This window comes from Populus nigra, chromosome 8 (assembly GCF_951802175.1).
Source record: "Populus nigra chromosome 8, ddPopNigr1.1, whole genome shotgun sequence".
Taxonomy (NCBI): Eukaryota; Viridiplantae; Streptophyta; class Magnoliopsida; order Malpighiales; family Salicaceae; genus Populus; species Populus nigra.
This window is the reverse complement of record NC_084859.1, coordinates 19,340,502-19,367,633: the sequence shown is the minus strand read 5'-3', so window position 1 is coordinate 19,367,633 and position 27,132 is coordinate 19,340,502. Positions and strand designations below refer to the sequence as shown.

The 27,132-nt window shown below is 33.3% G+C and overlaps 3 protein-coding genes across 5 annotated transcripts; all 3 read right to left on the bottom strand.

Moving 5' to 3' along the window:
- Positions 1 to 93: 93 nt before the first annotated feature.
- Positions 94 to 2,015, bottom strand: LOC133700442 (methionine gamma-lyase-like). The gene is made up of 3 exons (XM_062123970.1): positions 1,646 to 2,015; positions 1,150 to 1,551; positions 94 to 732 (listed from the first exon to the last, which is right to left on the bottom strand). Exons 1-3 carry the CDS (start codon positions 1,938 to 1,940, stop codon positions 176 to 178), a joined length of 1,254 nt encoding a protein of 417 aa, XP_061979954.1. The 5' UTR covers positions 1,941 to 2,015; the 3' UTR covers positions 94 to 175.
- Positions 2,016 to 5,164: 3,149 nt separating this feature from the next.
- Positions 5,165 to 8,705, bottom strand: LOC133700754 (deoxyhypusine synthase). Of its 3 annotated transcripts, none has more exons than XM_062124405.1 (7): positions 8,285 to 8,705; positions 7,967 to 8,134; positions 7,234 to 7,452; positions 6,734 to 6,820; positions 6,108 to 6,213; positions 5,787 to 6,022; positions 5,165 to 5,566 (listed from the first exon to the last, which is right to left on the bottom strand). In XM_062124405.1, exons 1-7 carry the CDS (start codon positions 8,477 to 8,479, stop codon positions 5,474 to 5,476), a joined length of 1,104 nt encoding a protein of 367 aa, XP_061980389.1. In that variant the 5' UTR covers positions 8,480 to 8,705; the 3' UTR covers positions 5,165 to 5,473. The 3 variants fall into 3 exon arrangements, with proteins under 3 accessions (XP_061980389.1, XP_061980391.1, XP_061980390.1); XM_062124407.1 differs by having other exon boundaries at positions 7,234 to 7,462; positions 7,967 to 8,130; positions 8,285 to 8,426; XM_062124406.1 differs by having other exon boundaries at positions 7,967 to 8,130; positions 8,285 to 8,426.
- Positions 8,706 to 10,776: 2,071 nt separating this feature from the next.
- Positions 10,777 to 20,925, bottom strand: LOC133702000 (uncharacterized). Its single transcript, XM_062126185.1, has 20 exons — positions 20,767 to 20,925; positions 19,979 to 20,233; positions 19,662 to 19,786; positions 19,229 to 19,273; positions 19,057 to 19,138; positions 18,893 to 18,961; positions 18,607 to 18,777; positions 18,437 to 18,502; positions 18,098 to 18,185; positions 17,897 to 18,021; positions 17,719 to 17,789; positions 17,316 to 17,462; positions 17,024 to 17,139; positions 16,684 to 16,781; positions 11,940 to 12,062; positions 11,801 to 11,849; positions 11,653 to 11,714; positions 11,422 to 11,483; positions 11,272 to 11,323; positions 10,777 to 10,845 (listed from the first exon to the last, which is right to left on the bottom strand). The coding sequence occupies exons 1-20, from the start codon at positions 20,923 to 20,925 to the stop codon at positions 10,777 to 10,779; spliced, it is 2,034 nt and encodes a 677-aa protein (XP_061982169.1).
- Positions 20,926 to 27,132: the final 6,207 nt, after the last annotated feature.

Below are 27,132 nucleotides of genomic sequence, written 5' to 3'. Positions count from 1 at the left end.
TATCATTATCCCTTTATGATAATTATGCATTTGAGAATTATCGTCTCAATTCATATCTCTCATGAGATCTGAAATGCTATAACATGCAAGGCAGGCATAAACATGAGAGTGATTGTTTAATTTTCGCAAGATAGATTGGAACCGAAGGTCTGAGCTTGCCGGAAAAAACCCAGAATTACATTTCTGAATATGCCTTGGTGAATTGGCTCCATTTCTGCTCAAAAGTCCCCACGTATCCCACCGAAAATCTTACCAGCCCTGGTGAAATGCCGGCACTTTCCTTTTCCTTGGTGTCCATCATACTATTAGTGCTCCTGGAAGAGCAAGTCATGAGGGTCTCATAATAGCCGAAGCTAACGCCCATGAACCCAAATTTGGTGCTGTTTTGCAATTTGTCCATCAAGCGACAGGCCCTTCCTTCAGTTTTCATGTCAATGCAGAAAACCCCACCGAACCCATAATCCTTATTAGACATGGACTTCAAGAGACTGTGCTGTGGATGCTCTTTAAGCCCGGGGTATAAGACATCTAGGTTAGGGTCCAGTTCCTTCATCTTGGTGACATACTTCATTGCTCGTTTGCAATGTTTCTTCATCCTCATGCTCAGGTGAGGGATTCTCCCTGATATCTCGAAGGCTAACTTGGGATTCATTGTTGGGCCAAGAAACATCAAAGGCCCTCCGTGAAGGTCTCTCATTTGTTCCACTATATCAGCAGGCCCACAAATCGCACCTACGAAATTCCATGAAAGCATTAGAATACTTTTTCTCTCTTTGTTTCGCACATCTTTAAGACTGTGGATAGACATTCCAATAATAATCCGAGAATCATACTTTTCTATGCACTCTATTCAAGATAAGATCCACTGGTTAGATAAAGAAAGGAAAAAACTCTTGCCAACCCCATCAATTAAACCACGAAAATCAGCTAGATACCTTCGAATCAATTAAAATTTCTGAAAACAAGAATTTTTTAGAGATTTTGTGAATCAATTGATGAGGTTTCAATTCCATAAATCCATTTTGTCCTAAGGGTCCACCTTTAATCGTGTTGTTAAAATGAGAAATCCTATGAATTTTGTTTTTCTTCTAACAGTAATCATCAAAAAACTTGTAATTCTACCACGGAATTAAAGCTATTAAAGAGTACCTGCGATAATATCAGCTTCACCACTAATATACTTGGAGATGCTATGCACAACCACATCTGCCCCAAGCTTTGCCGGGGAGAGAATCAATGGAGCAAAAGTATTGTCCACCACCAACTTGACCCCTTTTGCATGTGCTATTTTGCTCAATTCAGGGATGTTTGCGACAATCAAAGTTGGGTTCGAGATGGATTCAAAGTACAACACACTGGTCTTTCCTTCGATCATCGCTTTATCAACCTCCTCGAGATCAACAATGTCCACAAACGTTGTTGTTATGTTGCATTTCTGTGGTAAGAAATGGGTTAACAAGGCGTGAGTTCCACCATAGAGAGCCTTCGCTGCCACCACATGCCCACCAGTGTTGCAAAGCTGCAGGAACACTGATGATATCGCAGACATACCTGCAAAAAGAGTCAGTAACAATACTTGTAAATTTAAGCCCCCTATGCATCGCTCCGATCCATCAAATCAAATTAAGAAATAAATAACTCTTACCACTAGCAGTGCAATAGGCAGTCTCAGTTCCTTCCATGGCAGCAATCTGACTGCCGAGGTTTAATGTGGTGGGGTTTAAGTGACGACTATAGATGTAAATCCCGGCCTTGGGACCGACCTCGCCGAGGAACGCACGGTTCATGGCATCGGAATCCTTGAAGGTGAAGGTACTAGAGGCCTCGATCGACATGTTAATACCATTATGTTCACCTAGCTCATGCCGAGCAGCAGCCAAAGCTTCAGCTGGAACTTCTTTCTTGGACTCGATCTCAACGTTAACAGTTTTTCTATCCATAACTAATTATCCTAGAGATTAATCGTCCTAGGAATTCTTCCGAACTCGTGACTTGTGTATTAATGTTAGAGAAGATTTTGGTTGGTCTTTATATGATTGTAATAGGAAACAAAATGGGACTTACCGCAATCTTTCACACAAAACATGCAAGTCCACCCGTCTTGTGATGATGACTACGTGTGAGTCTTTCACACAAAACATGCAAGTCCACCTGTCTACTTTTATTTTTATTTTTTATTTTGTTAAAGATTAATATTTTTTTATGTTTTGAATTGTTTTAATGTGCTATTTCAAAAATAATTTTTTAAAAATAAAAAAAATATTATTTTGATGCATTTCGGCATAAAAAGCACTTTGAAAAGCAACCGCAATCACACTCTTAAACAGATCTTAAAGGTGCGCAATATACCACGAGTTTATTTTTATAAAAAATATTATAAAAATTTTAAACTCAAGGGTGTTGGGTTTGACTGCAATACCGAATCCAAAAATAAGATTTAAATACTAATAATAATATTTAACTTGTATGTTTAAATTAGTATATTTTTTAATCTTTAAAAAAATTATGGTTTTTCTTCAATAATAATGATAGTTTTTCTAAATTGAATAATAATAATAATTATTATTTTATTTTACCCTTCAAATCAAATCTATGGTTGTTTTTCAATATTGATAATATTTTTTTTTTCAAATTTATGAATTATTTTAATAATAATATTAATTATAATAAAATAATAATATTTATAATACAAATAATTATATTTAGAAACCTAAGAACTTTGGGTCTTGGCGTGGACCCAAGAGAATTGGGTCATGTCAATGACCTATTTGCCTTGGGTCCTGACGTTAGGACCAATTAGACGGTTGACCGAACTATATTGGGTCCTGACATCGCACAGGAGAAAATTGAGTCCGGACACCGCAACCAAGCAACTTGAATCCTGACGCAGGACCCAAAAGAATTGAGTTCTAACGCAGGATCCATTAGCTTTGAGTATTGGCATCAAGACCCATTAGCCTTAGGTCCTGATTAAGAACTCATAGTCTTGTAAGACCCAATTGATTTGGGTCTGCGCTCTTGCTACACCTAAGTAACTTGGGTGATGTGTTCCTTTCCAGCTCCAAGTTTCTCGGGTCTTCAAGGGGATGTCTGATCCAAGTCAATAATAATAATAATAATAATAATAATAATTATTGATTTTACCCTTCAAATTTTACATCATTTTTTTTTCTTTTACAACTCAAATGCTAAGGAAGACTAGTCTCTCTTCTCACTTTCTAATACCATATGTATGTAATATTAGTATTTACATAAAAGATTTCCATGGGCCCTTTGCTTTCAATTTATTCCAAATGTCTCTATGCTAAACTTTTTTCACATGCTTGAATGCTTGATCATCGCGTAATTTGGATGCTTGATCATGCTTGGATTTGATTCTTGCTGAGAGAAGCTTGATCACTTGTAACCTTGCTTTGAATACAAGCTTTATTTGCTGAGGATCTTGATCCCTGAGGGAAGCATGACTTAAAAGAGAGGGTTTTTTTTTTTTTTTTGTTCTTGGTAGAAGTTTTCATTTTTCTCTCATCCTTTTCGTGATAAATCATTTTATGCCTCTCTTGGTATTTCTTTTTAACAGGTATGGAAGCTCTTCAAATGTTCTTTGCTTAAACATTAGAGAAAAGATTGTAACATAATTTCACTTAATTCGTCCCAACTAAAAGCATATTGAGGTAAAGTTGTGAAAAAAGCATTCTCAAAATGGAGTTCTAGCGTCGCATGGATGGAGCATGGACAAATCTCTCTTTGCCTGGCAATGAAGAACGAGCAAAACAATGAAACCGACCACATTTCACTATTTGTTCTAATAGTAACCATCAACTCCATTACCATTTGTTAAGATGTTATTTGCTAAAGCTGTTCCTGGTCTTCGTGATTTTGTGTGGGCTAAGGATATTTGGCTTCAATATCCTGGCGGGTCGATCACGCATAGCTTCTTTGGTAAAGGGTGGAATGGAATGATTGGTTAATGAAGAGTATATTTCAACAAGCAGAACGGGACAGCATGCGTTTTTTTCTATTTTCTTGCTCGGAAATTTGGCCAAGTTTACCATTGAAGGGAAGTTGTTAATTGGAAATCTCGATTATGGAGCATACGACAGATATTTGCTGACTGTAATGTGGTCTTCGGGGATTGCGAGTCTCCTTTAGAAAGAAAGTAGTCCCAGTTGGTGTCATGGAGTTGTCCTGCTTATGGAATCGTCGGAGTTAATACTGATGAGTTCGCTAGGTAATCTGGAAAGGCAGGGACAGGAGGTCTGATTCGGGATCGCAATGGCTTATGGAGGCCTGATAGATGATACTAATTAAGAAGCACTACGTCCATGCAACTTGCCATCGATTTGGCAAGTCTAAAGGATTAAGAACCTAATTAATCTTTCTAACCTCATCTATTTTTGCTGTACACAATCTAGGCCAGAACCACTGCCAACTGCCAAGAGGAGAATCAGTGAGACTAAAGCAAGGCTATTTCCAGCTTTAATGACAGGAGCACCAGATTTGTCGCCTAACGGAGCTTCTGCCAAAGGGCCATCTGTAACAGGAGTTGCCGCTATTGGACCAACCGTTGCAAATTGGAGAATCTGAAACAGGGCAATTGGCAACTATTGGTGGCAGTCCTCCCACAGGCGAGTTAGACATGGAAGGAGGAGGTAGCTTTTGGTGCAGTAGCAGCTGGAGGCTTTGCCATTGATGGAGCAGGTGCCTTACCGAGTAGAGGTTTTGCTGTGGATGGTGCGGGTGCATTACTGGTAAGATAGAAGGGTGAAGAAAATTTAAGATAATTTTTGAAAATTGATAAGAGAGGCAAAGGGAGTTTTTATATGCTTTGGGTGGATAAGAAAGGTGGTCTCTTTTCGTCAAAATAAGTTTTTCTGTTTAACCGAGCCTGCTGGGACTTCTGTTTGGTTGAAAAAGGTCAGGGGATGGCGGAGGTTCTCTCAACTTGTTGAGCTTTGTGTCAGGTTTACCATGAAAGCTACCTCGTACTTTTTTCCTAAAAATAGCCCGACTCTGAATGTTCCGAGCATCGTCTTCTCACTTTGACCATGTTACCCATCTCTCGGTGACACAAGCGATGACCGAGTACTGAGTAACCAACCGGCATGATTAATCTTTCTATATCTAGTACATTTTCTAAATATATGGTTCCAACAGCAGATACGAGTTTTTCTTTTGAAAATATCAGTCAATAAATTTGGGAACTAGCATAATTTAGTTGGTTGCGCAACTTGCAATAAATAACGCAACTAGGAGGCGCTGCTTGGAGTAGCGCAATTCAATTGGTTATGCTACTCCCAGTAGAGGCAACAATGGTTTGGGGCTGAGAGCAGTGTCTTCTGGCGGATCCCTTAATTCTGAGGGAAAAAAAAAGAAGTTTCTGGCATCAATGGAGCCCACTACCCATCCTGAGGATCGTTCAGTCATAATACAAATAAAAATGAATCAATTTTCTGGCCAAGAATTGCACACAGCCCTAGCTTTGAGTACTGCTGCAGAATCTGTTCCTCCTAGGGGCAAATGTTTCAGCAACCAGGAGAGGAAAAGCAATAGTTGCATCACAGTGGACCTGGTGAAATCCAACAAGATGGAAGAAGAATTATTATCGCACTGAAAACAGAATATCATTAGAAGAGGAAACTGCAATGGAATCTCACAATTCATACACGAAAGGAAATAAAGCACAGAAGTATGATGCTCGTAGCTAATTGTGAAATCTGCAAGTGGCATTGATAACAAAACCTGACAGGGTTTAAGCAAAGGAGGAATGAAGAGAAAGTAACCCATACCTTAACAGTTTTAGCAGAACCTCGTATTTTCCCCCAAGATACAGCCTCATCAGGATGAGCACCAGAATCACTCCCATCAAATTCTTGTGCTGTATTGATGAATACAGCATAATCTGCACCGTTGCGCATCATATTGGCATTGCATATATGATGCTTAGGAAGCCCACCTCCAAGAATGATGATACCAGTTTTTCTAGGACTTGCGTGGACAGCTTCACCATTCATGGCTCTAATATCTGCTCAAAAAGTATCTATTATAGGGTTTGCATCTCAAATTATATTTATCATGAAAAAAATAGCATTGCAGAAGCAAACACGAACCTTGAACTATGTCAACAATTAGACCAGGGTTGTGGAAGGAATGAAAGTATAGCATGTCCCCTAGAGAACCATCTGTTAAGCCTGGACAGAATACTGGAATGTCGTTCTGAAAAACATAAAAAGCAATATCAACTCACAAAACGCACAAAAATGTTAACGCCATTGTTCTCATAGAATTAATAACATCGAAAAGAATAACATATCAGATTTTCCAGTGTTCCTTGCTACATAGTGTAATTTTCATGTCTTTATCACCTCATCCCACGTTGCAAAGGAGCAATTGGTTTGATTGACAGATCAAAATCTAAGAGCTGTGATATTTTATTGTTATTTAACAAAGATTCACAAAAGAACCACAAAATTGACTGTCATTACAAATAGGGGGGACAAATAACAATGTACCATCTACTATGTGAAAACTAGAACTAAATCCACAGCAACCATATATTTGGCATCAATGTGGCACGTGTAACAAATGCACATAACACAATTATTGTAGAAATAGAATGAAAAAATGAGAATAGCAGATGAAACAACCAAATAGGTGATAATAGTTTGAATAAATCTCACGAAAATAATTCTCATATAAATGAACCATGTCAGCTGAGAGCGGATAAATCACTTACCTTATATGCCCAATAAAGGTATGAACTCTCATTACTTATTTCTTTCCCCATGCGAGCTATTAATTTAGAAGGTGTCCAGGTGAAATTCTGCAATGCCCAAAAGAAGATGTGATAAGGATGATGGAGCTTTCTTCTAAAGTAAATCAAATGAGTAAATCCTAAATTAATATATTTAGATTTTAGCAATCAATTTTACCAGGAGGGAAAAAAAGCAATTGATGAATCAAGTACTGCCGCTAGCTTTTTTCTAAGTTTTGTGTCTCAACTCTTTAAAACCAACCAAATCAGTTCAGATTTAGATATTTGCTAATATAGTGCAGATGTGGCTTTTATTTGTTGGTATGTCAGCATGACAGATCAGTTAAAATATCTAAAAGTACAACTTTTGACAGCATGTTTGTCAGAGAAAATAATGGATGGGGAAAAGGAAAAAAAAACTCAGCAAACATTCCTCAAACTCACGCACAGAAACATAGTTGTTGTGACTATGAGAGAAATACCTCTTCAATTTGTTCCTTCAACATTTGGTCAAAGATTGGAATGATCCAATCCTCAAATTTGCAGTAGTTGTCATTAGGTACCAACAAGTTACCAATTCGATTCAACCCTTTTGATCGTAATTGAGCCCCAGGTAGAGAAAAGTCACCTTTGTATGTTGGTGCCAGGCATTTTATAAGATCTTCTTCTATGCCACCTGCCGTTGTAACCACTACATCAACCTGCAGTCATCTTACAAATAAGGCATGCATAAACCAATTTGAGATGAAAGGCAAGAATACAATCAAGAGGGTGGACAGCTTAAAATTATTTACAGGTTACAGCCAAATAACGGCGAATTGATGCAACACATTGATTCAGAAACCTTAAATTTTTTATAAATGACATTAAGATGATCATAGGTTTCACAAGTACCTGACCTCTATATATACTTTCTCATAAAACAAGCCCAAATAGTTAGAATAATGCAAACATCTTAAGCGAACAGCTCTAAAGTTTAAAGATTTGCAATACAACCAACAAGGAGAAAACCAATAGGCAATATTTTTTGTTACAGGGCATCCAGCATATCCAATTAAAGGGGAAATTTCAATGCCAACCCAAAATTGTCAATAACCATTTGATTCTGCTTTGTATTTATGTTGGCACAGTTTCCACATAAACATCTTCGCGCCATTCCATCAAACACAAGACAACGAATATATCAATCAATATTAAACCAAGAAATTAACTCACCATATGATGCTGAACAAGATATCGAATTGTATCTCTAACACCTGAAGAAACAAGATTTGATGTAAAACCCAAGAACAGTTTGCATCTCACAGACTCTCTATAGGCCAACTCCCTCTCCTCATCACTACAATCTTCTGTTATCTCTTCATCAGCAAGCCTCCAGTCTAGCTTCATTCCAGAAAAAAAAAACTCATTAAATCAACTAATTAGGTATCAAAATCAAACACAAAAAGACATAGAATCATCCAAAAACATAAAAAAAAGAGCCCAAAAGAAAAAAATTCTAGGGTTTTAAAGAAACGAGATTAACTTACTAACCATGTTATTAACAACTTGAATGGCATCTCCAAGGTTGGAAGCTTGAAACCCGGTAGAGACCATGGATTTGAGAAGCTTAGAGTAGTTCACTCCTTGATTAAAATCATAACCTTCAATTTTAATGCATTTCCCATCAAGAGCTTCTGATTCTTTAAACACTGTGGTACGTACTGATGATAGCAAATTCTCCTCCATGGATTTATGACAGGCAAAAAACAATGCAACGCAGTTCAGACAGAAGTACACCTGTTTGCAAAGTGCTTTAACTTGATGCCTTGCTTTTTGGCAGAATCAGGTTCTATGTAATGTAAGAGAGCCGTCAAAGGTAGAGAATGGTTGGTTGCTTGCTAATGCTAAGGGCTGCCTGCCGCTTCTGCTTTTGAGTGTTAATTATAAATTAGGCCCTCTGCTTTGAAGCCTGAACCCTTCAATTTTGGTAATTAAAGGCGTGGCTATTATGCCCGACTCGGGTAGAGCTGGTCTGAGTCTCGGGTCACAAACCAGGTGAATTAACCCGTTTGTTAAAAAAAAGGGCCAATCGAGCTTTTTATCAGGTAGTTAGTTAATTCGCCAAAATAATCGGGTCAATTCTAAATTAATTTTTTTATAGGTGGACCCAGCTGGCCGGGTCAAGTTTAATATCAACGCATAAAGGAGTTGTGTTAATTGTAACTCAGTCCTATAATTTAACCAAACTGATTAGTTGGTTATTGTAGTTTTAGAAACTATATATTTAATTCCTATTCTTATATCTGTTTTATTTTAGTCCTTTTGTGCCCGTTTTCTTATATCTTAGTACTTTTATGAATTTATGTTATTTTCTGATTTTTTTTTTTTATGAAATAGGGATTAAATGAATATTTTTGATAAACTATCGTCAAGCTAGTGACTTCTCAATGACAAATTCACAGGGTAAAAATGGCGTTTTTTTTTGTTTTTTAAAATAATATAATTTTTTCTTACTATGAATTTCTCGAGGATGATCGTTGGAATATGAAGAAATTGTTTTGAATGTATCAATCTAGCGTGCCTTAAGAAGAAGAGATTTGTCTCAGGAGTATATCTAGATCGGATCATTGAAAAAAAATACTTATTTTTTAAAATGAAAAAATGTGATAAATTTATAATGTCAGAAAATTTAGTATTTATATTTTTAGCCATCATAATCAATATATCATGATTATAATTATTATAATGTAATAAAAACAGAAGCAAGAGCTTGCAGTGATGACACCTAAAAATCTGACATGTTTAATTATTTGGATGGATGAAGATTAGGTGTTGTTACATATATCTTGATTTTTTAAAAATTATCATGTATATATATTCATTTACTTGCGATACATGATTTTGTAATTTGTTTAGCGATATGATTTGTTGAGAGATGTATATGAATTGCTTTCTATATGTTTGAAATTAAATTAACTGTTAAATTGACATAAATAGATTTGAATTCAATTCATAATATATTATAATTTTAATATTTTAAATAAAATAATTAAATTTTAGAATAGCTCCTAATAAATATTGTTTGCTTTTGTTTTGATGATTGTAGAGATCATGACCATCATCATAAAGTCAAATTATACTTGATTCAAGATTCAAGATAATCAGATTTGATATTTATATCAAACTCAGCGTCTTAAATTTAGCAACTCTGTATAAATATACTGTGAACCAAAATACAGTTTATTGTAAAATTGCATAATGAATTTTCCAAGCTCTGAAGGCTTAAGATAGGACTAATATTGTCTTTTATTGAAAGTTAAATTATTATTGTCATTCGATTGAAAAAATTGAAGTCCTGGTTATGAGAGTATTTTAATATTTTTTATATGATTATTGGTTATTAAATGTTTTAGCAGAGATATGATTATTGTCTTTTTATGTTTTATTTATATAGTAAAAATATTATTCTATCCCAATATTAACAAAATTAATACTTATTACACATAATTTTTTTTTGACATTTCATAAATTATTAAATAATTCAAATACATCTTTAGCCATATAATAGACAAAAAATAAGTTTCTGCTTATTTATGTTTTTTGTGTAATAGGGGATATTTTTGTATTTAGATATTGTTTTATTATTTTTAAATTTAAAAAGCTGTGCAAAACTCATATTTATTTAGGTCTGACATGTTTGATAAACTTAAAACTCTTGAATCAAATGTGGGTATTAGACCCAAATATCTTGGGTTATGACTGATTGACCTGAATAACTTGGGTCTGACAAAACGTTAAATAAATGTTTAAAATTTAATTCATTTGGTTATATTTAATAATATTATTAAAATATTTTTGTTTTAATACTCTTAATATTTTTTTAAAAAATTAAAATTGACTCGTTGTGAAACGAAATAATAGCTGCTGAGAAACCATATAACAACTGACCCTGATAATTCGACATGATCGAGTTCACAGGTCGAAACCTTAAATCATCAGAGCAAAACCCCTATAAGATTTTGAGAAGGATGTCAATGAAAAGTTCAGATGGCATGATCCAAATGCATCTGAGAAGGCTCAGTACAGTAGATTTCTCTTCGAAGAAAGCAGAACTAGAACACGAAAACGCACATGAATGTATACATTTTCTTACATAGGTGAATCATGAATGTACGTACGCCTACTACTAGCCTCAAGGAGTATGTACACTAACAAGTTGATTTATAGAAAGAAACCTTTACTTGTTTACATTTTTGGTATATCAAATTAACAATGGTGAATCTGCACATGTGGGGTATGTAACATTACAAGCTGAAGCAAGTCTGTGCTACAAAAACAATGAACTGCCAGCAATAACTCTTCTGTGTCAAAGATTAATCTAGCTAGAGCCTGTCTCTTCTATGAGCTTCATCCGTGTAGCTAGTCAGCTTTTTGAGATCTGTTCTGCATCAATCAAGCTTCATTTGGATAAGGAAATCACACCCGAAATCCTCGTGTAGGGTGGTGAGGTTTTGACTCAAGGGATATCAAGTGCTAACCTGAGAATTTTCTGTTTTATACTTTTGGAGCTCTTCCTGTGTTCGTATAAGCCTATATTTACAGAAAAAGGTGGAGACGAAGATTTCATTTCTACTTTGATACAAATGTGACTACATCACGCAAATTCATTTGCATAGCATTACAATTACCTCCGTTGCAACTCGGCTATTTCATGAAGCAAGTCCTTTTCCCTATCATGAGCTGCTTCTAGCTGCAAATCCCACACAAAATTCCCTTAGCTTCAAGAACAAAGTAGAACAACCTAGTTCAGAAAATAAATGCAACTGAAATCACAAAACTTGACTGGGGAATGGAGACTATATAAACTGTAAGAGAATCAACATAAGCATTTGAAAGCAACCAGCGCTAGAATTACGTGCCAAAGATTTCTCTGTAGACACCCCTTGTGCCGTTGTCCATCCCCCGTCAATCGTTCGGTTGCCTAGGAAATTAAAATCCATATTCAAGTAAGAAAACAGAACAGAGTAAGGAAGAATAGCTTACTCAGAAGGCAAGTAATTGCTGTACCTGCAGTGTCACCTCCAGACATTTGCCTCATCAGATACAGAATACCATCCTGTCGAGGGGAGAAAAGAGTAGACAAATGAAGAAGTTTTCATTACATTTAGGATGGAAAAAATATGAAACTAAACTGGGGAAGACATACCCTTTGAGTAATATTTGTCTGTAAAACAGAATGCAATACTGGAAACTGAGAATGACCCGAAAGAGTTGATGGTATGGCTTCAGATATTGATGGGAAAGAAATTCCAGGATGTTGGGTAAGCACCTATATAAAACATAACATTGTCATGAGAGAAGAACACGATAAAGAATGCAAACATTTTTGGTTCATGAGATTGGGATCATCAAAAAGCATCAAGCACCATATGCACAAAAACCTGCCCTCTAGAGAGAGTCAATTTTCTAATGATCTAATTAAAAAGTGCGACATGGCCAGCAACCTAACCTCTTTCATCGCCTGGCTAGCAAGCAACCCAATTTTCTCTCTTATTTTTTATCAGCTACATGGTACGCACCTTTATGTTTAATTCTTTAAATTATTATCTGATAATTTTACATGAAGTACATATTTTATTTTATTTTTGTCTTGCTTGTCCTGCACAATCAAGATTCCATATTTATCACTAATAGTTATCTTTATGCTACGTCAAGTACTAGCCTATCCAATAAAAAAAAATATACCCCGTTATATTAACATGCCAACTTAATTCTTTTCCAATCATGTACCATGCATAGAATCCAAGTTTGCACCAACCAATGAGCTACCTTAATTGGCTAATGATATGATTTTCTCCTGCATGAATAAATTCTAAGCTAAGTGTAATACTCCTGGTTTCACTGAGCAAATACCAACTTTGAACAGAGCTAGATAAAGACTACACCTAGATATGCACACGGTGTATTTTTTATATATATTATTTTATTCTTTTCAATAAATATTAATTTAAATATCAGAAAGTTTTTTATTCCATAAAAGACTTATTTTTTCAGAACTCCCAACTCACAACTCAATATAACATAGCAGACTATGAAAAACCCAATATTTTTTATGCGGTGATGTTATTTGTGAAAAACTAAATAAAAAGTCATTTAATTCCATTTCACCTTTTACCAAAAACTCTTTCCATGGTTAACGAAACTCTAGTACAAGGGAGATTGATTAATCTCTTTACCATAGGGACTCCAATTCTTCCAAGTCTCTAACAACTCTCTAACCAAGGGCAATTACTCAAAAATATTGTTCTAGTGATGCAACTGCATCTTCGCACTCTACCTCATACATAACAATAATAACAAGCTCCCATGAATGTCACACCAGGTGTGCAATAATAACTCCAATTCCATTAAAAGAAAGGTTAGAATGCAAACGAGTAACACTCACACTCTTACACTAAAAAAGATATACATTCATTGCTCTCACAAGAGCCACTCTAAACAATCCAGTTATCATAGATCTTTATCTTCTCACTCAGACATTAGAAAAAAGACCTAGGCCTGAGACAAGCTCCATGGGTCCACGAGTTCGTCAATAAAAACATGACCTAGTATGAGAATCTCTATTTGTAACAAAATCTTTCATACTTGACTCTTCAAAGACTTTGTCTTTGCAAAAACCAGTCTAGACAATTATGAGAGACTTATAAACCTGAAGGGCATGTATAAAATATTATAAGTATTTTAGAGCTTGTCATACAAGACATTAATACTATGTACAAAAATTATTTTAGCAATGTTTTGTGGATTTGTACTTGCATGATACCACAACATAAAGTACGATTCTATTCTTCACTTTTGTGATCTTAACTCTAGGCTCATATCTCATTTTATCATAAGCATTTCCCCTAAAAAAAGCATCACAAAACTCTTTGTTATTAGAACTAATCTCTAAAAGTTTAATGAATAAATTTTCAATATAGAAAAACTCCTTAAACTCATCTCCACTATAGCTTTAATTAGTTCATTTAATTATACAATTATTAATTCCATGTGAAAAAGGTTATGAACACCTTTCGTAACAAAAATCTTTTCATTGAACATTGTTTTTAAAGTGGACAACCCCCTTTAAAAATAAATTCTCAAATAAATGGAAGGTTCAAGTAAGAAAACAATGTTTATTATTAAGGTTATAGTTGAAGAAGTGTTGAAACATCAAATATACTATTACACTTAAAGCTGCTTGGAATACTATTTTTTTTTTTTAAAAAAAGAAATTCAATTATAAAATCTTGAAGGAAAGTTGATGTTAGTAAAACAAAATAACTTGAAAATTAATTGTTATTAGAACTAATCTCTAAAAGTTTAATGAATAAATGTTCAATATAGAAAAACTCCTTAAACTCATCTCCACTATAGCTTTAATTAGTTCATTTAATTATACAATTATTAATTCCATGTGAAAAAGGTTATGAACACCTTTCGTAACAAAAATCTTTTCATTGAACATTGTTTTAAAAGTGGACAACCCCCTTTAAAAATAAATTCTCAATGTTTTTCACATGGAATTAATAATATTTTCTCGATAAATGGAAGGTTCAAGTAAGAAAACAATGTTTATTATTAAGGTTATAGTTGAAGAAGTGTTGAAACATCAAATATACTATTACACTTAAAGCTGCTTGGAATACTATTTTTTTTTTTAAAAAAAGAAATTCAATTATAAAATCTTGAAGGAAAGTTGATGTTAGTAAAACAAAATAACTTGAAAATTAATTAATATTTCATAAAATTAAAAATCATTTACCTCAATCTAAGATTAGATAAGATAGAATGAGCTGAATAATTATTCATGGCCTGAGACCTGTGTTTTTTGGTTTTAACAACTCAATTAGAGGATGGGCAATCCAACCCATCTATTGAAGATTTAGAAAATTTATTAGCAAATGAGAAAAATTTAGTTAAACAAATGACTTGAGTTTAACTAAAGAAAGATGAAGCAAATCTATTTAGTAATTATAAAAAAGGTCGAGCAAGCGGTAAATATTTTAAAAATTCAAAAGAAAATGGAGATGATATATAATAATTCAAATAAGCAACAAGAAATGGGCTTAAGATATGGAGAGCTCGTTGGAATCAAGAAAATTGATATAATGATCGATGTGATGAACTATGACAAAATGTTTCAACCACGATAGGCAAGGACATTACGCTCAATATAGTCTACTAAAAAGAAAATATGTTAAGGAAACATAACATTATCACCCAAGTCAACTCAACATGGTGACAGTGAAGAATAATAGGACATTTAAGCATAATTTGCATATTGACTAAATTAGATGACGGAGAAGCTTCATCATGATGGTCAATAAAAAGTATTCGGTGGCTCGATAGAGAGGTAATGGAAGAAGAAGAGTTACTAAAAATCAATAATTTGGTGGAAACTAACCCGTCAAATTCAATTATAAAGGAGTAATATACATGTCTAACTAGCGAGGAGCTGGAGGAAAAGAGTCGTTTATAGACTGGTGATAGATATGAAGCTCATGAAAAAACCATGCTTATTTTAGAAGATTCACTGTATTCGCAAGTTTTGTATTTGCAAGTCTTAGTTAGAGAAAAACAAGTGGTAAAGATAATGATATGTGAAGAGGCATAAAAAATATCAAGTGGCAAGGAGTAGCAATTCATCTTAGGTGAAACGAAACCAAGGAGGCAGCAAAGAAACTCGAAGACATGTATAAATGGATCTACAAGGTCAAGAAACCGTCGAATGAGCTAAATGAGAAATACAAGGCTTTTCCAGTGAATGAGGAATTCTTCCTATAATATAAGGCAATGTCGTCGAGAGATGCTGAGGCGCTCCAGGCAAGACCTCAGAACCCTTTATTTTTCCAGGTGAAGTGATTTAAATAGGTGATATCTAATAAAATTGAAATTTTATTGCATCAAAAAGGATAAATTGTTTTACATCTTTAGTCCAAGACAACCTAGCTAACTTAAGACCTGGGACTTGTTTTAGGCTTTGCTCTATCCCAGTAATAATCTGAAAAACCATTACAAGTCATTCTGCTCCTACAACTGTTATCGACCAGGCCCTGTTGAAGGAATACTAAGTTGTATCAGTTGTGCACAACAATAAAACTTTCCAAATTAACAATCATAAATATACAAAGAATTGACTGGTTATTTTTTTAATTAGTACAGTTGAAAGTAGGAAACCTAGATGATTTTGAGTTTTGAGAGCTACAAAATTAATGGTGGTGCCTTTTCACACAGAATAGTCTGTCGAAGGAGAATATATGAAAGTTAAGTTCTCTACCAACCAGCCCTACTTGTCCGACTGAGCTGTTTTTGGATATTAAACGAAACTCCCTGGAAGATGCATTTTAATGTTGCCAATTTACTCTCTTTTGCAATGTTTCGATATATACCGCACTTACAGCTCTAGCTAAATGTCCACCCCTTCCAAGTATGATTTCTATGTTGTTTTCATGAAATTCTATGTAGGGTTACTTTGTGATTTCTATGTTGGTTTCATGAAGTTCTATGTGGGGTTACTTTTAGCTTAGAATTATCTTAGCATTTCTTACATTTTCAAGAGCTAGTTTCTACTAACTTCACCATAATCAATCTTAGTAGACTAATTCATCTCATTTGATTTTTAGTTGTCCACTAAAACTATATTATTTAGTGTTTAGAAATCTTATTCACATGTTATTCCTTAAAATTGTTAGAGCCTAATGAAACATAAACTAGAAAAGATCAAAGAATAATCAGATAATCTATAGCAGCAGGTACATTGACACAAATGTGCTGACCTCAAAATTACGAACCTGCATGCTGTAACTCTTCTGCAGAACCAGCTGAGGTGAGAGAGCCTGAAAAGAAAAGGTGAGTTATATCCCATCTGAATGAAAGAAGGGACATCGAGACTGAAGAAACTCAGTCACCTTCTCTATATCAACGTTCTCTGAAGTAACTTTGAATCGTCCTCTTTGCTGAACAACCGGCAGCTTTGCTTTTTCATCAGGTTCATCACTGCTTGCTCCTGCAAAACAACTCTTTGATTATGTGACGAACTGAAATTACCTTATAACTTATAAGAGCAAGAGAGAAAATGGATGCTATATCAATTAAGGTATGCAAACCTGGGAATTGTTTTTACGTCCGAAGAAAATGCAACAATAACGAAGAAAATCCAAGACAGAAGCCATCATGTACCAAGCAATGAGAAACCGAGAATTCGAGTATATGAAAAGGAAATGCAAGAAGGAAAATTTAAATATTTGCCTGATGGTTTATGTAACGCTTTGGAAGGATTTTCAGAAGGTCCGTCATCTCCATCTTGAACGATTGTTGCTCCACTGACGTTTGAACTATTTGGTGGTTGATTTTGCAGCTTTTCACTATATAGATACCAAAAATCTTGGTAAAAACATGCGAAAGGATGTTAAGATAAATTTTCATGTGTGAAAAAGAATATTCTTCAGTCACATGTTAGTGCGTGAAATGTAAAAAATGTAGAATATATTCAATGATAAAAATCCAAGTTCAAATTAATACACAGGATCAGGAGCCAAACCTAGGTTTTCCATTGATATTAAAAGCTGGCCTTTCAGCTGCATTGCCTTCAAGGCTATCACAACCAGGTGAAGAATTTTGCGAAACATGTCGTTCGTGGCATGGACTCGCAGTGCTCGAGTCATCATCGGATTTTACAAATCTAACTCTGAAAATAATTCATAATCCATATTAGATTTCAGTCAATGTATATATAGCTAATGGATTCTCTGACAATAAATTAAAGATATAAATCTACAGCATTAATCACAGAGACATAAACACGAGAATTTTCTATTGGATTGAGTTTTATTTAAAGAGAATGCGGAGCATCAGCTTTTCCTTGCAGATGTGCTGCTGCTCAGTGCTGGTTACTGGCATAAGTGGCTATATAAAGATAAAAAAAAACTAGGTTAGGAAAATACTTGGCAATATTTAGAGAGGAGTCGACTAATGGAAGCCGGGCCGCTTGATTTTGTGAGACATCATCATCATCCTGAGAAATTTATGAGCATTAGGAACCATAGAAACATTCATGAAAAATAAGGTGAAAATTGAAGCAAGTAGCCCTCTACAAGCTGCAAGAACCAGATATCAAAATACCATCATCTCTGTGACTTGTCCCGGGGAAGAATTCTGCGTGTCTGGTTGCTTTTCAACTCCATCAAGTGTAGGCAAAGAATTCAAGCTTTCTCCCAGATTATTATCGGTCATAGGGTCCTCAGAATCTGGTATCTGAATAAAAAAACCAGAGAGAACATGAGACAGGGAATCCTAACCAATGTTACTGACTTGAAACAGTACGTATAAGCCATTGCTGTACCAGGGAAGCCTGAGCCTTCACGTCTTCAATGTTGAAATTCCAATCGCTAAGTCCTCGTTTGTATTCATTCTACATAGAATTACAAGCAAACTATTAAAAATTAAGTGTAATGATATACAAGCGGATAGAACCGATTCCTTTGGAAGTATATTTTTCGTATCGATGAAGCATGCAGGCCAAACACTAATGACAGACTATGAATTAACACCACCGAAGTTATACTGTAAACAAACAGACAGACTATAACTATAGCAGCAAAATATTGTAGTGCTACTAGGCAATCGAATTAATCTCTACTTTAGACAACAGAACATTCGAACCTGCGATCGTTCCTCCTTTTCCCCATCGGGCATCTTCTTTTGAGCAAGCATGTCTTCTTCCTTTCTCTGCATTTCAAAATGGGGTGATTTTTATGTGTACCATTAAAATCATAATAGGAAATAAGTCTAATTAATGGTGCAGCCATGTATTTTAGATTTAACTCACAAACCTTCAATGCCTGGATACGATCACCAAGATCGGGCAATCCATCCAACAATTTCCGTACTATATAGTCATTTGACCTCGCTTGCTTGAAAAAGGAATGCTTTAACAACTTGTTTGCAGAAGGTCGTTTCGAAGGATCTTTTACCAAACAACTAGCAATCATCTGCTTGAAAGACTGGAGAAAAAGCACAAAGGCATATCATGCAACTTGCTTGAACCAAACGCTATTAACTCTGCTATTTCTCATTCCTTTTTTAGTAAGAAAATCTCCGAGTTCGTTCAAAGCATACCTTAGAGAACTTCTTATCCCTTTCTAAATCCAGGCCAGGGGGTGCATTTTGCAAGGTCATAAGCAACACCTTCACAAGAGAAAATTTGATTTAGATTGCGATAAAAGTCACGGTGCTTGACATAATATTATGCAAACAATTATGTGCGGATACAGTCTAGGCACCTTCATTGGAGGATATTTTGAGAAAGGAGCATGGCCATGTGCAAGCTCCAAAGCAGTAATCCCAAATGACCAGATATCAGCCCTGTAGGAAAATTGTCAGCTAAACATCAGCTCCATGATATCTAAACTATACGAGATGGAGAAACTCTTGACAGGAGAATGGACTAATTACTTGAAGTCATATCCGTTTAACTGCTCCATAACCTCAGGTGCCATCCTGAAAAACAAAAGACAGGTTGCAGTATTAAAAAAATTTAGATCCCTGCACATATTTTTTAGAATAATGAAACAGATTATATTTGTCAAGAAATGAAAAAATCGTAATGGTATGATCCTCATTGTGCATCTTCAACAGTATGTATTGAATCCTTTCTGTGGATTCCAATATAAAATTTTTGTAGATGTATGAATAAATATTATTTTGTTTAACGAGTTTTTTCTTGAATATTCTTTTCTCGAATATGAATTAATTTTTTTCATATATAATTAAATATTTCTACAGTAAACTCCATTGCACACGCTTTTTAGCCTTGATAGTTGTATATAAATTAAGAAACAGAATCAAGAACTTATTATGTGCGAATCTTGAAAGCATGCATGCGTACCAGCAAGGCGTCCCAACAAATGTATTCCTCGTGCGTTGCCTGTCTCCAGAATCGAAAAGGCAAGCAGAAACACCAAAATCTCCCAACTTGACTGCGCCACGTCCATCAACGAGAATATTTCCAGCCTTTAAAAAACATAGCATAATCACAGTCAAAGAACAAAATAAATGAGTTATAGTTGTGTAAAACACTATTCTTGAGGTGCTTCATAAGAAATTTTAACAAAAACTGCGCTACTATGAGGCATAGCACAAAGGGTAAGATAATTAGGAGATAAAGATAGGACTAAAAGGTTTAAAGATTCAATATTTACTTACTTTAACATCGCGATGTATGTAGCCTTGATGATGAAGATAATCTATTCCCTTCAATACCTCACGTAGTACTGTTGCTATCACCAACTCCTCGAAACCATCTGGATAAGCAGCCTTCAATATATGAAGACAGGAGCCCCCAGACATGTATGGCATAACAACCCACAAATTATGATCACTGACGAAGGAGCAGTGTGATTTGAGAACATTAGGATGGTCCACCAAGATCATTGTTTGCACTTCCCGTGAAATAGTACGCTGTCAGAGAAGCAGCACATATATACAAACCAAAATTAATAATAAAAATAAAAAAATAAACAAGAAAAGGATGGTAGAATTTAAAATACAGTACTATTCCTATAGCCCATCATAGATAACACACCCAAAAGCCAATTGTAATAAGCTTAGAATCATACTTCTTTTAGTTATTAAGAAAATAATGCTGTGCAGTTAAGATCCAATACATGACAACACAAAACCTAGCAGAAGCATTGCTACAAAATACCAAAAAAAACTAAATTTTATTCCTAGTTCTAATGACCCCACGATCCGATGGCCCAAAATTTTCTAGTACATGGCTGTTTTAAAAAAATATATTTTCAAGCTATTAGGTATGTGGAGAACTAGCCCTACATATACCAGATATATATTTTCTCAAACTTGATTTCGCTCTATGATATTGACAATGGAATTTGAATTGAAATCCCACCTTATCAAATTCAACAAACAAAAAATATAACATGAAGATCACGGGGAAAAAAAATCAAGCAACAAAAAGAGAGAAACTTTACCAGATCAGCGTTATCACGTTCAAAGTCGAGAATCTTGATAGCGACAATCTCGTTAAAAGGAACACACAAGGCACGATGAACAGAAGCAGTAGCACCTTGACCAATCTCTTCATAGAGAACATAATTCTCTGGTCCGATCGGATACTTCTTCTTCTCCATTGTCTTACGCAAATCTTTGTTTTTTCCTTCTCTCTACAAAAATCACACCATGATATTAAGAAGAGGCTCTTTCACACGTTAATGATGCTCGTAATCAGAAGAAGAAGAAGATCCATAACAATAATAAAGAGATCAGCGAAGGTTAATAGATATTCACATGGTGGTGGTGGTGGTGTCGAGGAGTGAAAAGAAAGGAAAGAGGATTATGCATTGATGAGGATGTTGACTTCAAGGATTTGTCTCGTGAGATTGAGAGGAGCGAGGCTGGCGGATAGCCGCTAAAACTATTGCTGTGTTTTTCTTTTTAAGAAGTACTTAATGATAGGTTTCTTAGGGTTTATGTTTTATATATATGTGTGTTGTTATCCTTATTATGCATGGATTCCTCCTCCTACCATGCTACCACCCCTTATTTTTTCGTGGTCGGTTAGGGTTTTTTTTTTTTCTCCTTGAAGTTTTTGCCTTTTTTGCTTTCTATTTCTTCATTATAAATTAAGTTTGGAAATTGAGTAAATGTATGGATATCAATTACCTTTAATAAAATACTGATTATACTGATAATTAGGAAATATATTAATTAATTAATTAATCAGCCTTTGATTTATTTTTTTTCCCTTATGTGTTTCATTATAAGAATAACAAGACGACTGTTTATTTCATATGAACTTTTCTTTTCTTTTCTTTTCTTTTAATTATTTTTTTTTGGAATTTTCTAGATGTAAATCTCATATCATTAATTAAATTATAGGAATTACCACCCAATTAAGGATAGAAATTTATGAACACTTCTATTTTCAGTGAAATAAAATCTATGTTGAATTTTTTTAAAAATATTTTAATTATATATAATTTGGATCGCTTGTCATGGGTGAATTAATCGAGTTGCAAGGATTTTTAGAGATTAATACTTCTATTTTTAGAGTTTCTTATTACTTATACGGATTTTCTAAATAAATATTTTTATTATTATTATGAGAAATTAAATATGTTGAGTTTTTTTTTTCTTGATCCTTTTAAATAAATCTCAGTGGTGTCATATGATGACTTACTTTCTCTGGATCCGTTTCTGATTGTGCCTCCTTCTTGAAACCCGGAGATATTGTAGAGCCTAAGTATTGCTATGATTTTAGTTGTTTTGGATTTTATTTTTTTTATCTGCTTTACTTTTAAAGTAATTAAATCACAAGGCTTTTAAGAATAATCTGTTATCTTAAGTGAAAATACTATCAGTACATCACTTAATTACTAAGGAGCCTGCAGAAGCTCAGTGATATTCTTGCATATATAAGAGGGATGAACTCTCGTATAATTCTAGATAGTCTCATTTTATATAATAAATAAAATAACTGAAATAGAAAAACATTTATTAATTTTTTATTCGATGGTCATTGAGCTAACTTATGTATTAATTAAGACTAAATATTCTTCTCAGATGATTTTAAGGTTTATTCTCCGTATTGGTCTGATATATCTAGAAAAAATAAATGCCTTGAGTATTGGTCTCAAGAATATTCAAACTGGTAAAAATCGAGAAAAAAAGAATGTCTCATTAATCACTCATCCAGTCTCTTTGGTTAAAAAAAAATATAATAGTATAATTAACACTACTATATATACCAAAATAGATCTTTTATTTTTAGTCCAAGAATATAGAACTAACGCAGATGGGAGCGAGGTATAAGAGAATTTGTTACAAGTTAAAATCTTTAAAGACCAAGAAAAATACCTAAAATATTTAATTTTTATTTATTCAAGTCTTAGTTACTAAAAGGCTATTACAACCCTTTATATAGAAGAAAAAAAAACCTCTAGTAATATTGGATATGAAAAATAAAGTAGAAAAGTTATTCCTTTTAAATAGGAAAGACAATTAAGAAAACATAATAATATAGAATAAGAAAACAAAAATAGAAAAAAACATAAAATTAACTAAGAAAAATATGTATTTTCCACACAAAAAACATGCAGCGGTATTCTCGGATAGAAGAACTCGTTCTCGAGTTCAGATTTCAGTAAGAAATTATTCTTTATCATAAATATCTTTTTATACGTGGGCAACCCCATCATAAATTCTTATATCATTGATCTCTGACGCAATATCTTTGTATAGGTCATCTCATCATGAATTTTTTTATATATATAGTAATCGAGATGTGTTATTAAAACAACGTCATTAAAAGGATGACAAATGAAAAAAGCTTACAATAGAAAAAGAAAAGAAAGGAAAATGAAAGCTAAACATGCCTATTAAAAAACAACAAAATACTATTAGAACATCTCATCAAGTCATTGCTTGTATAAGTAAAATTGGAAGTACTCCTATTAATCCATTGAGCAAGATGGTGGAAAGTAAGATTGTAATTACAAGACCAATCTATAACTTGTTCCTTAAATAAAAATTTGTTTCGGGTTATCCAGATACTTCAAAAAATCCCAACACATCACATGAAAATAGCTGTACGCTGAAACTTCTAACTCACCATACTATATCATTCTCACAAAAGAGCATCTCATCATCGATCCCACCATCAAGATTTTCAATAATAGCAACTAACTTATATGGAAACAACATATATACTAACTCTGGACGTCTCTTTCGAGAAAGGAAACCTCCTCATCCCTTTCTACTTAAGTACGTCTTGTTTTGCGATCTCTTTCCAAGCATGATTATTTAACAATACACTTCAACTAACTACAAAAAATTGTTGAGTTATGATATATATCATTTACGATCTCCATCTAAAACCACTAGAACACAAAAGTGAAGGTTAACATAGCTTGTTATAAAATTTCGACTATTAACCAAAAAAAAAACATAGCTTGTTATAAATCAAAACCCTAAAAACTAATAACATCATAACTATGAAAAAACATCTAAAAACTCAATTTTTATTTATCAAGGTTTTTCTTGTCAAAAAACCATCACAACCCTTTATATAAACAATAAAAAAAAAGAAAAATCTAGAAATACTAAATGGAAAAAACAAACTAGAAATCCTTTTAAATAGAAAAAAAATCTATAAAAGCATAATAATATAAAATAAAAAACATAAAATTAACTTAAAAAAATATCTTTGTTCTAGCTAGAAATCAAAAACTCTTTCATCAAGATCACAATACGAGTCTAACTTAATCTGGAATTATAATTCCGTTTAAGAGATAGATAATGGTATGGATAACAGTGCTGTTTGGACACTTGTTAATAAATTAATTAGCAGTTATTTTTAATTAATTAAATGCTGTATATCATAAAAGCAATATCCAATAACATCTAACCTATCGATCCACCATCGTTATCGAAGGAATAACTAATTAATGGACATTATTTGTGGATGATTAGAAGGAAAGGAGTAAATAATTAAAGGTGTAATTATAATCGCTGAAATTAATTAAAAACAAGAAGCATGATAATTAAGAACGCAAACTTTATCCATATGGTGCATAGAGCAAATTGCATGGGAGCCTAGCAGGGTGGTATTCGTAAATATCAACATCATAAGGCTATGGTAGAAATTAATGCCATTGAAAGCTTCGGGATAAAGATAATACTTTCGGATAAAAATAATAATAATAATGGAGAATCTCGTAGCCAGTTGGACGAAACCACCACCCTGCAGTGGAGTCTCCGTATAGTACTCCTCCTAAGTGGATTATGTTCTCTGGTTCAGCCTATCATCTTCACTGTCACTTTTTTTTTACCAGTTAGGCTTTGGTTTTATTTGATATGAGTTTAGAGTTAAGTTCATCGATCAATAATCAGGGTTTTGATGCATAAATTATGAAAACTATATATAAAAAATTAAAATTAATGGGATTATTGGATCATCTGAATTATATATTTGATTGTATTTTTTTTTCTACTTATTTGAAAACAAAAAAAGAAAAGAAAAACTAAAACAATTCAAGGATGTAGTAAATAATAAATTATATATATAATGCTTGTCTTTTTCAAAGATCAACTAAAGTACTTGATAGGATTAAGCATGGGTGATGAGCAAGAGGAATTAATAACTTAAAGGTTCATGTTTTCCATAGCTAGTTATATCCTATAAATTATTAGCTGCTTTAAGAATGAAATACTGCCCATTACACAAAGAATTCCTGATATGGTCATTGATTCATGGCGTCAGCAAAGCTGCTTGCCAAATTGTTTGCAAAAGAAAGAAATTGCTCTGATAAAAAAGCGTTAACCCGAGGAGAACTAGACCTACATGCGCATGGGAGCAGTCCTCCGGTTGGCACTTGAAGTGGAACATAGATGGTTCGGCCCTTGGGAAATAGGGACAAGCAGCATTGGAGGGGTTCTCAGGCATTCAGCAGGTAATTTTAAGTGTATGTTCTCATGTCCCATGGGCTTCAAAGAATCTAAACGAAGCTGAAAACATTGCCATCAGGAAAGCTAATTTGTTTCTGATAAACGTATAAGTTCTTATGAACTAAGACTAGAAGGTTTTACAAATGGCGTTATATTACATTATTACCTCATACTCTAAATCGCGTGGGAAAAGAACTGTTTTGGCACTGTGAATCTAGACTCTCTGCACTATGAACATGCTTGATTTGGCTTCATGGCTGTTCGTAGGCTCAGGGGTGGTTTGTTCTTGAATTGTTTCTAATCTCTGTATACTGTCAAAACGATGGTTTTATTTTGAGGTGCCCGTACATTGGGAGGCGTAATCCTGTACTTAGAAATTAAGGAATTCTGATTTTGCATGTTTAAGAAATGTGATTTTTTGCTGGTTGATTTTTTCCTTCTCGAGCTCATTGTTGGTTTCAATATGATCTTATCAGATTTCTTGGCTTCGCAGGATTGTAAGACCAAGAAATCATCGTTGTTATGTAGAATGTTATTAAAAGAAAGAATTATAATTATAATTCTCTCAAATTTATAAAATTAATAATAAGATAACTTTATGATAAAATAAGTGTAAATACGCTTGTAATTACTTTAAAATGATTTCTTTACCGTTTTAATAATATTATTTCTCATTTAAGACAACAAGAAACTTTTTTGTTATCAAAATTATACTTAGTTGTTACGTAGCTATCATAGTTATAGAGTATATATATACAAAAACATTATTCTTTATAATTCATTAAATGAATTTATTTAACATCTCATAATCAATAACTATGATATATTTAAAAATGCTAAAGCTTATTATTGGTCGGTCAAATAACTTCAAAGATATTTATAACCGTATAAACATGAATTTGAACATAGTTAATTACATTTGAAATTAGAAATATGAGAGATTTAATTTTTCTTTGAATACACATTTTTATAGTTGATACTAGCACTTAGTTCATAAGTCTCCACATCCCCAAAGCATTTTATAAATTGTTTGATAAAAACAGGTTCTTTAAGAATATGAATATTTTTTAAAGAAGAATAATGCATTTTTTAAGAAATGGGTTTTTTCTTAGAAAAATACAAAAATATCATAAAAAAACATTAGAAATAACAATAAGAACACACATATATATATATATTAGTAAATAAAACTACTAAATAATTTAATATATATACACAACCAAGTTGGGATCTCCTCTTGAAACTTAGAAATTAAAATACAAGCAAAATAAAATTTTGAGTTAAATCCATTAATCTTCAAACTAAAACAATCAAAAAGAAAATTTGATAAAATCTCAAGGCATAAAGGCACCAACACAAATTTGTTTTTTAAAAAAACCTTTTTATATTTATTTTGATTTTTTGATTTTAATTTTTTTCAAACAATAAAATCAATTTTTTTATGAAATCGAGCACCAATTTAATGGTGAAATTTCTTTTTTAAGATCAAAACAATTATATAAAAAATAAATCAAAATAAATTATCAATCATAAATTCTAATAAATATAATATTGAATAATCAAATTAAAAAATAAAAAATGATTGAAGAAAAAAGAAAGAAAAAGAAACATAATTTACACCAAAGTTTTTTAAAAACAAAAAGGTTTTCATTTTTTTTCAATTTTGATGTTTTTATTTTTAACAAACAATGATAAAATTATTGTAAAAATAATTATAAAAAAACTAAAACAATAAAAGTAAAATATTATGCGAATAGATAATGTTTTGCCTCATAATATACTGTGATTGCCTGAGTTGTTTTAATTATTATTTTTTATTTTTAGTTAGTATTAGCTTTTGCATAACGGTAAAACACCAAAAGTAAAATTTGGTTGGAGTGAATTTAAACCCA

Excerpts from the sequence above, each read along its gene's own strand:
- LOC133700442 (XM_062123970.1), bottom strand. The coding sequence starts at position 1,940 with ATGGATAGAAAAACTGTTAACGTTGAGATCGAGTCCAAGAAAGAAGTT. Across the intron at positions 1,552-1,645 it reads TGCCTATTGCACTGCTAGTG|GTATGTCTGCGATATCATCA; the intron begins GTAAGAGTTATT and ends CTCTTTTTGCAG. Across the intron at positions 733-1,149 it reads TGAAGCTGATATTATCGCAG|GTGCGATTTGTGGGCCTGCT; the intron begins GTACTCTTTAAT and ends GGAATTTCGTAG.
- LOC133700754 (XM_062124405.1), bottom strand. The coding sequence starts at position 8,479 with ATGGAGGAGAATTTGCTATCATCAGTACGTACCACAGTGTTTAAAGAA. Across the intron at positions 6,821-7,233 it reads TGAAGGAACAAATTGAAGAG|AATTTCACCTGGACACCTTC; the intron begins GTATTTCTCTCA and ends TGGGCATTGCAG. Across the intron at positions 6,214-6,733 it reads ACCTTTATTGGGCATATAAG|AACGACATTCCAGTATTCTG; the intron begins GTAAGTGATTTA and ends TATGTTTTTCAG.
- LOC133702000 (XM_062126185.1), bottom strand. The coding sequence starts at position 20,925 with ATGGAGAAGAAGAAGTATCCGATCGGACCAGAGAATTATGTTCTCTAT. Across the intron at positions 12,063-16,683 it reads AGAACGTTGATATAGAGAAG|GTGCTTACCCAACATCCTGG; the intron begins GTGACTGAGTTT and ends TGTTTTATATAG. Across the intron at positions 11,715-11,800 it reads GTCTGGAGGTGACACTGCAG|GCAACCGAACGATTGACGGG; the intron begins GTACAGCAATTA and ends TTAATTTCCTAG.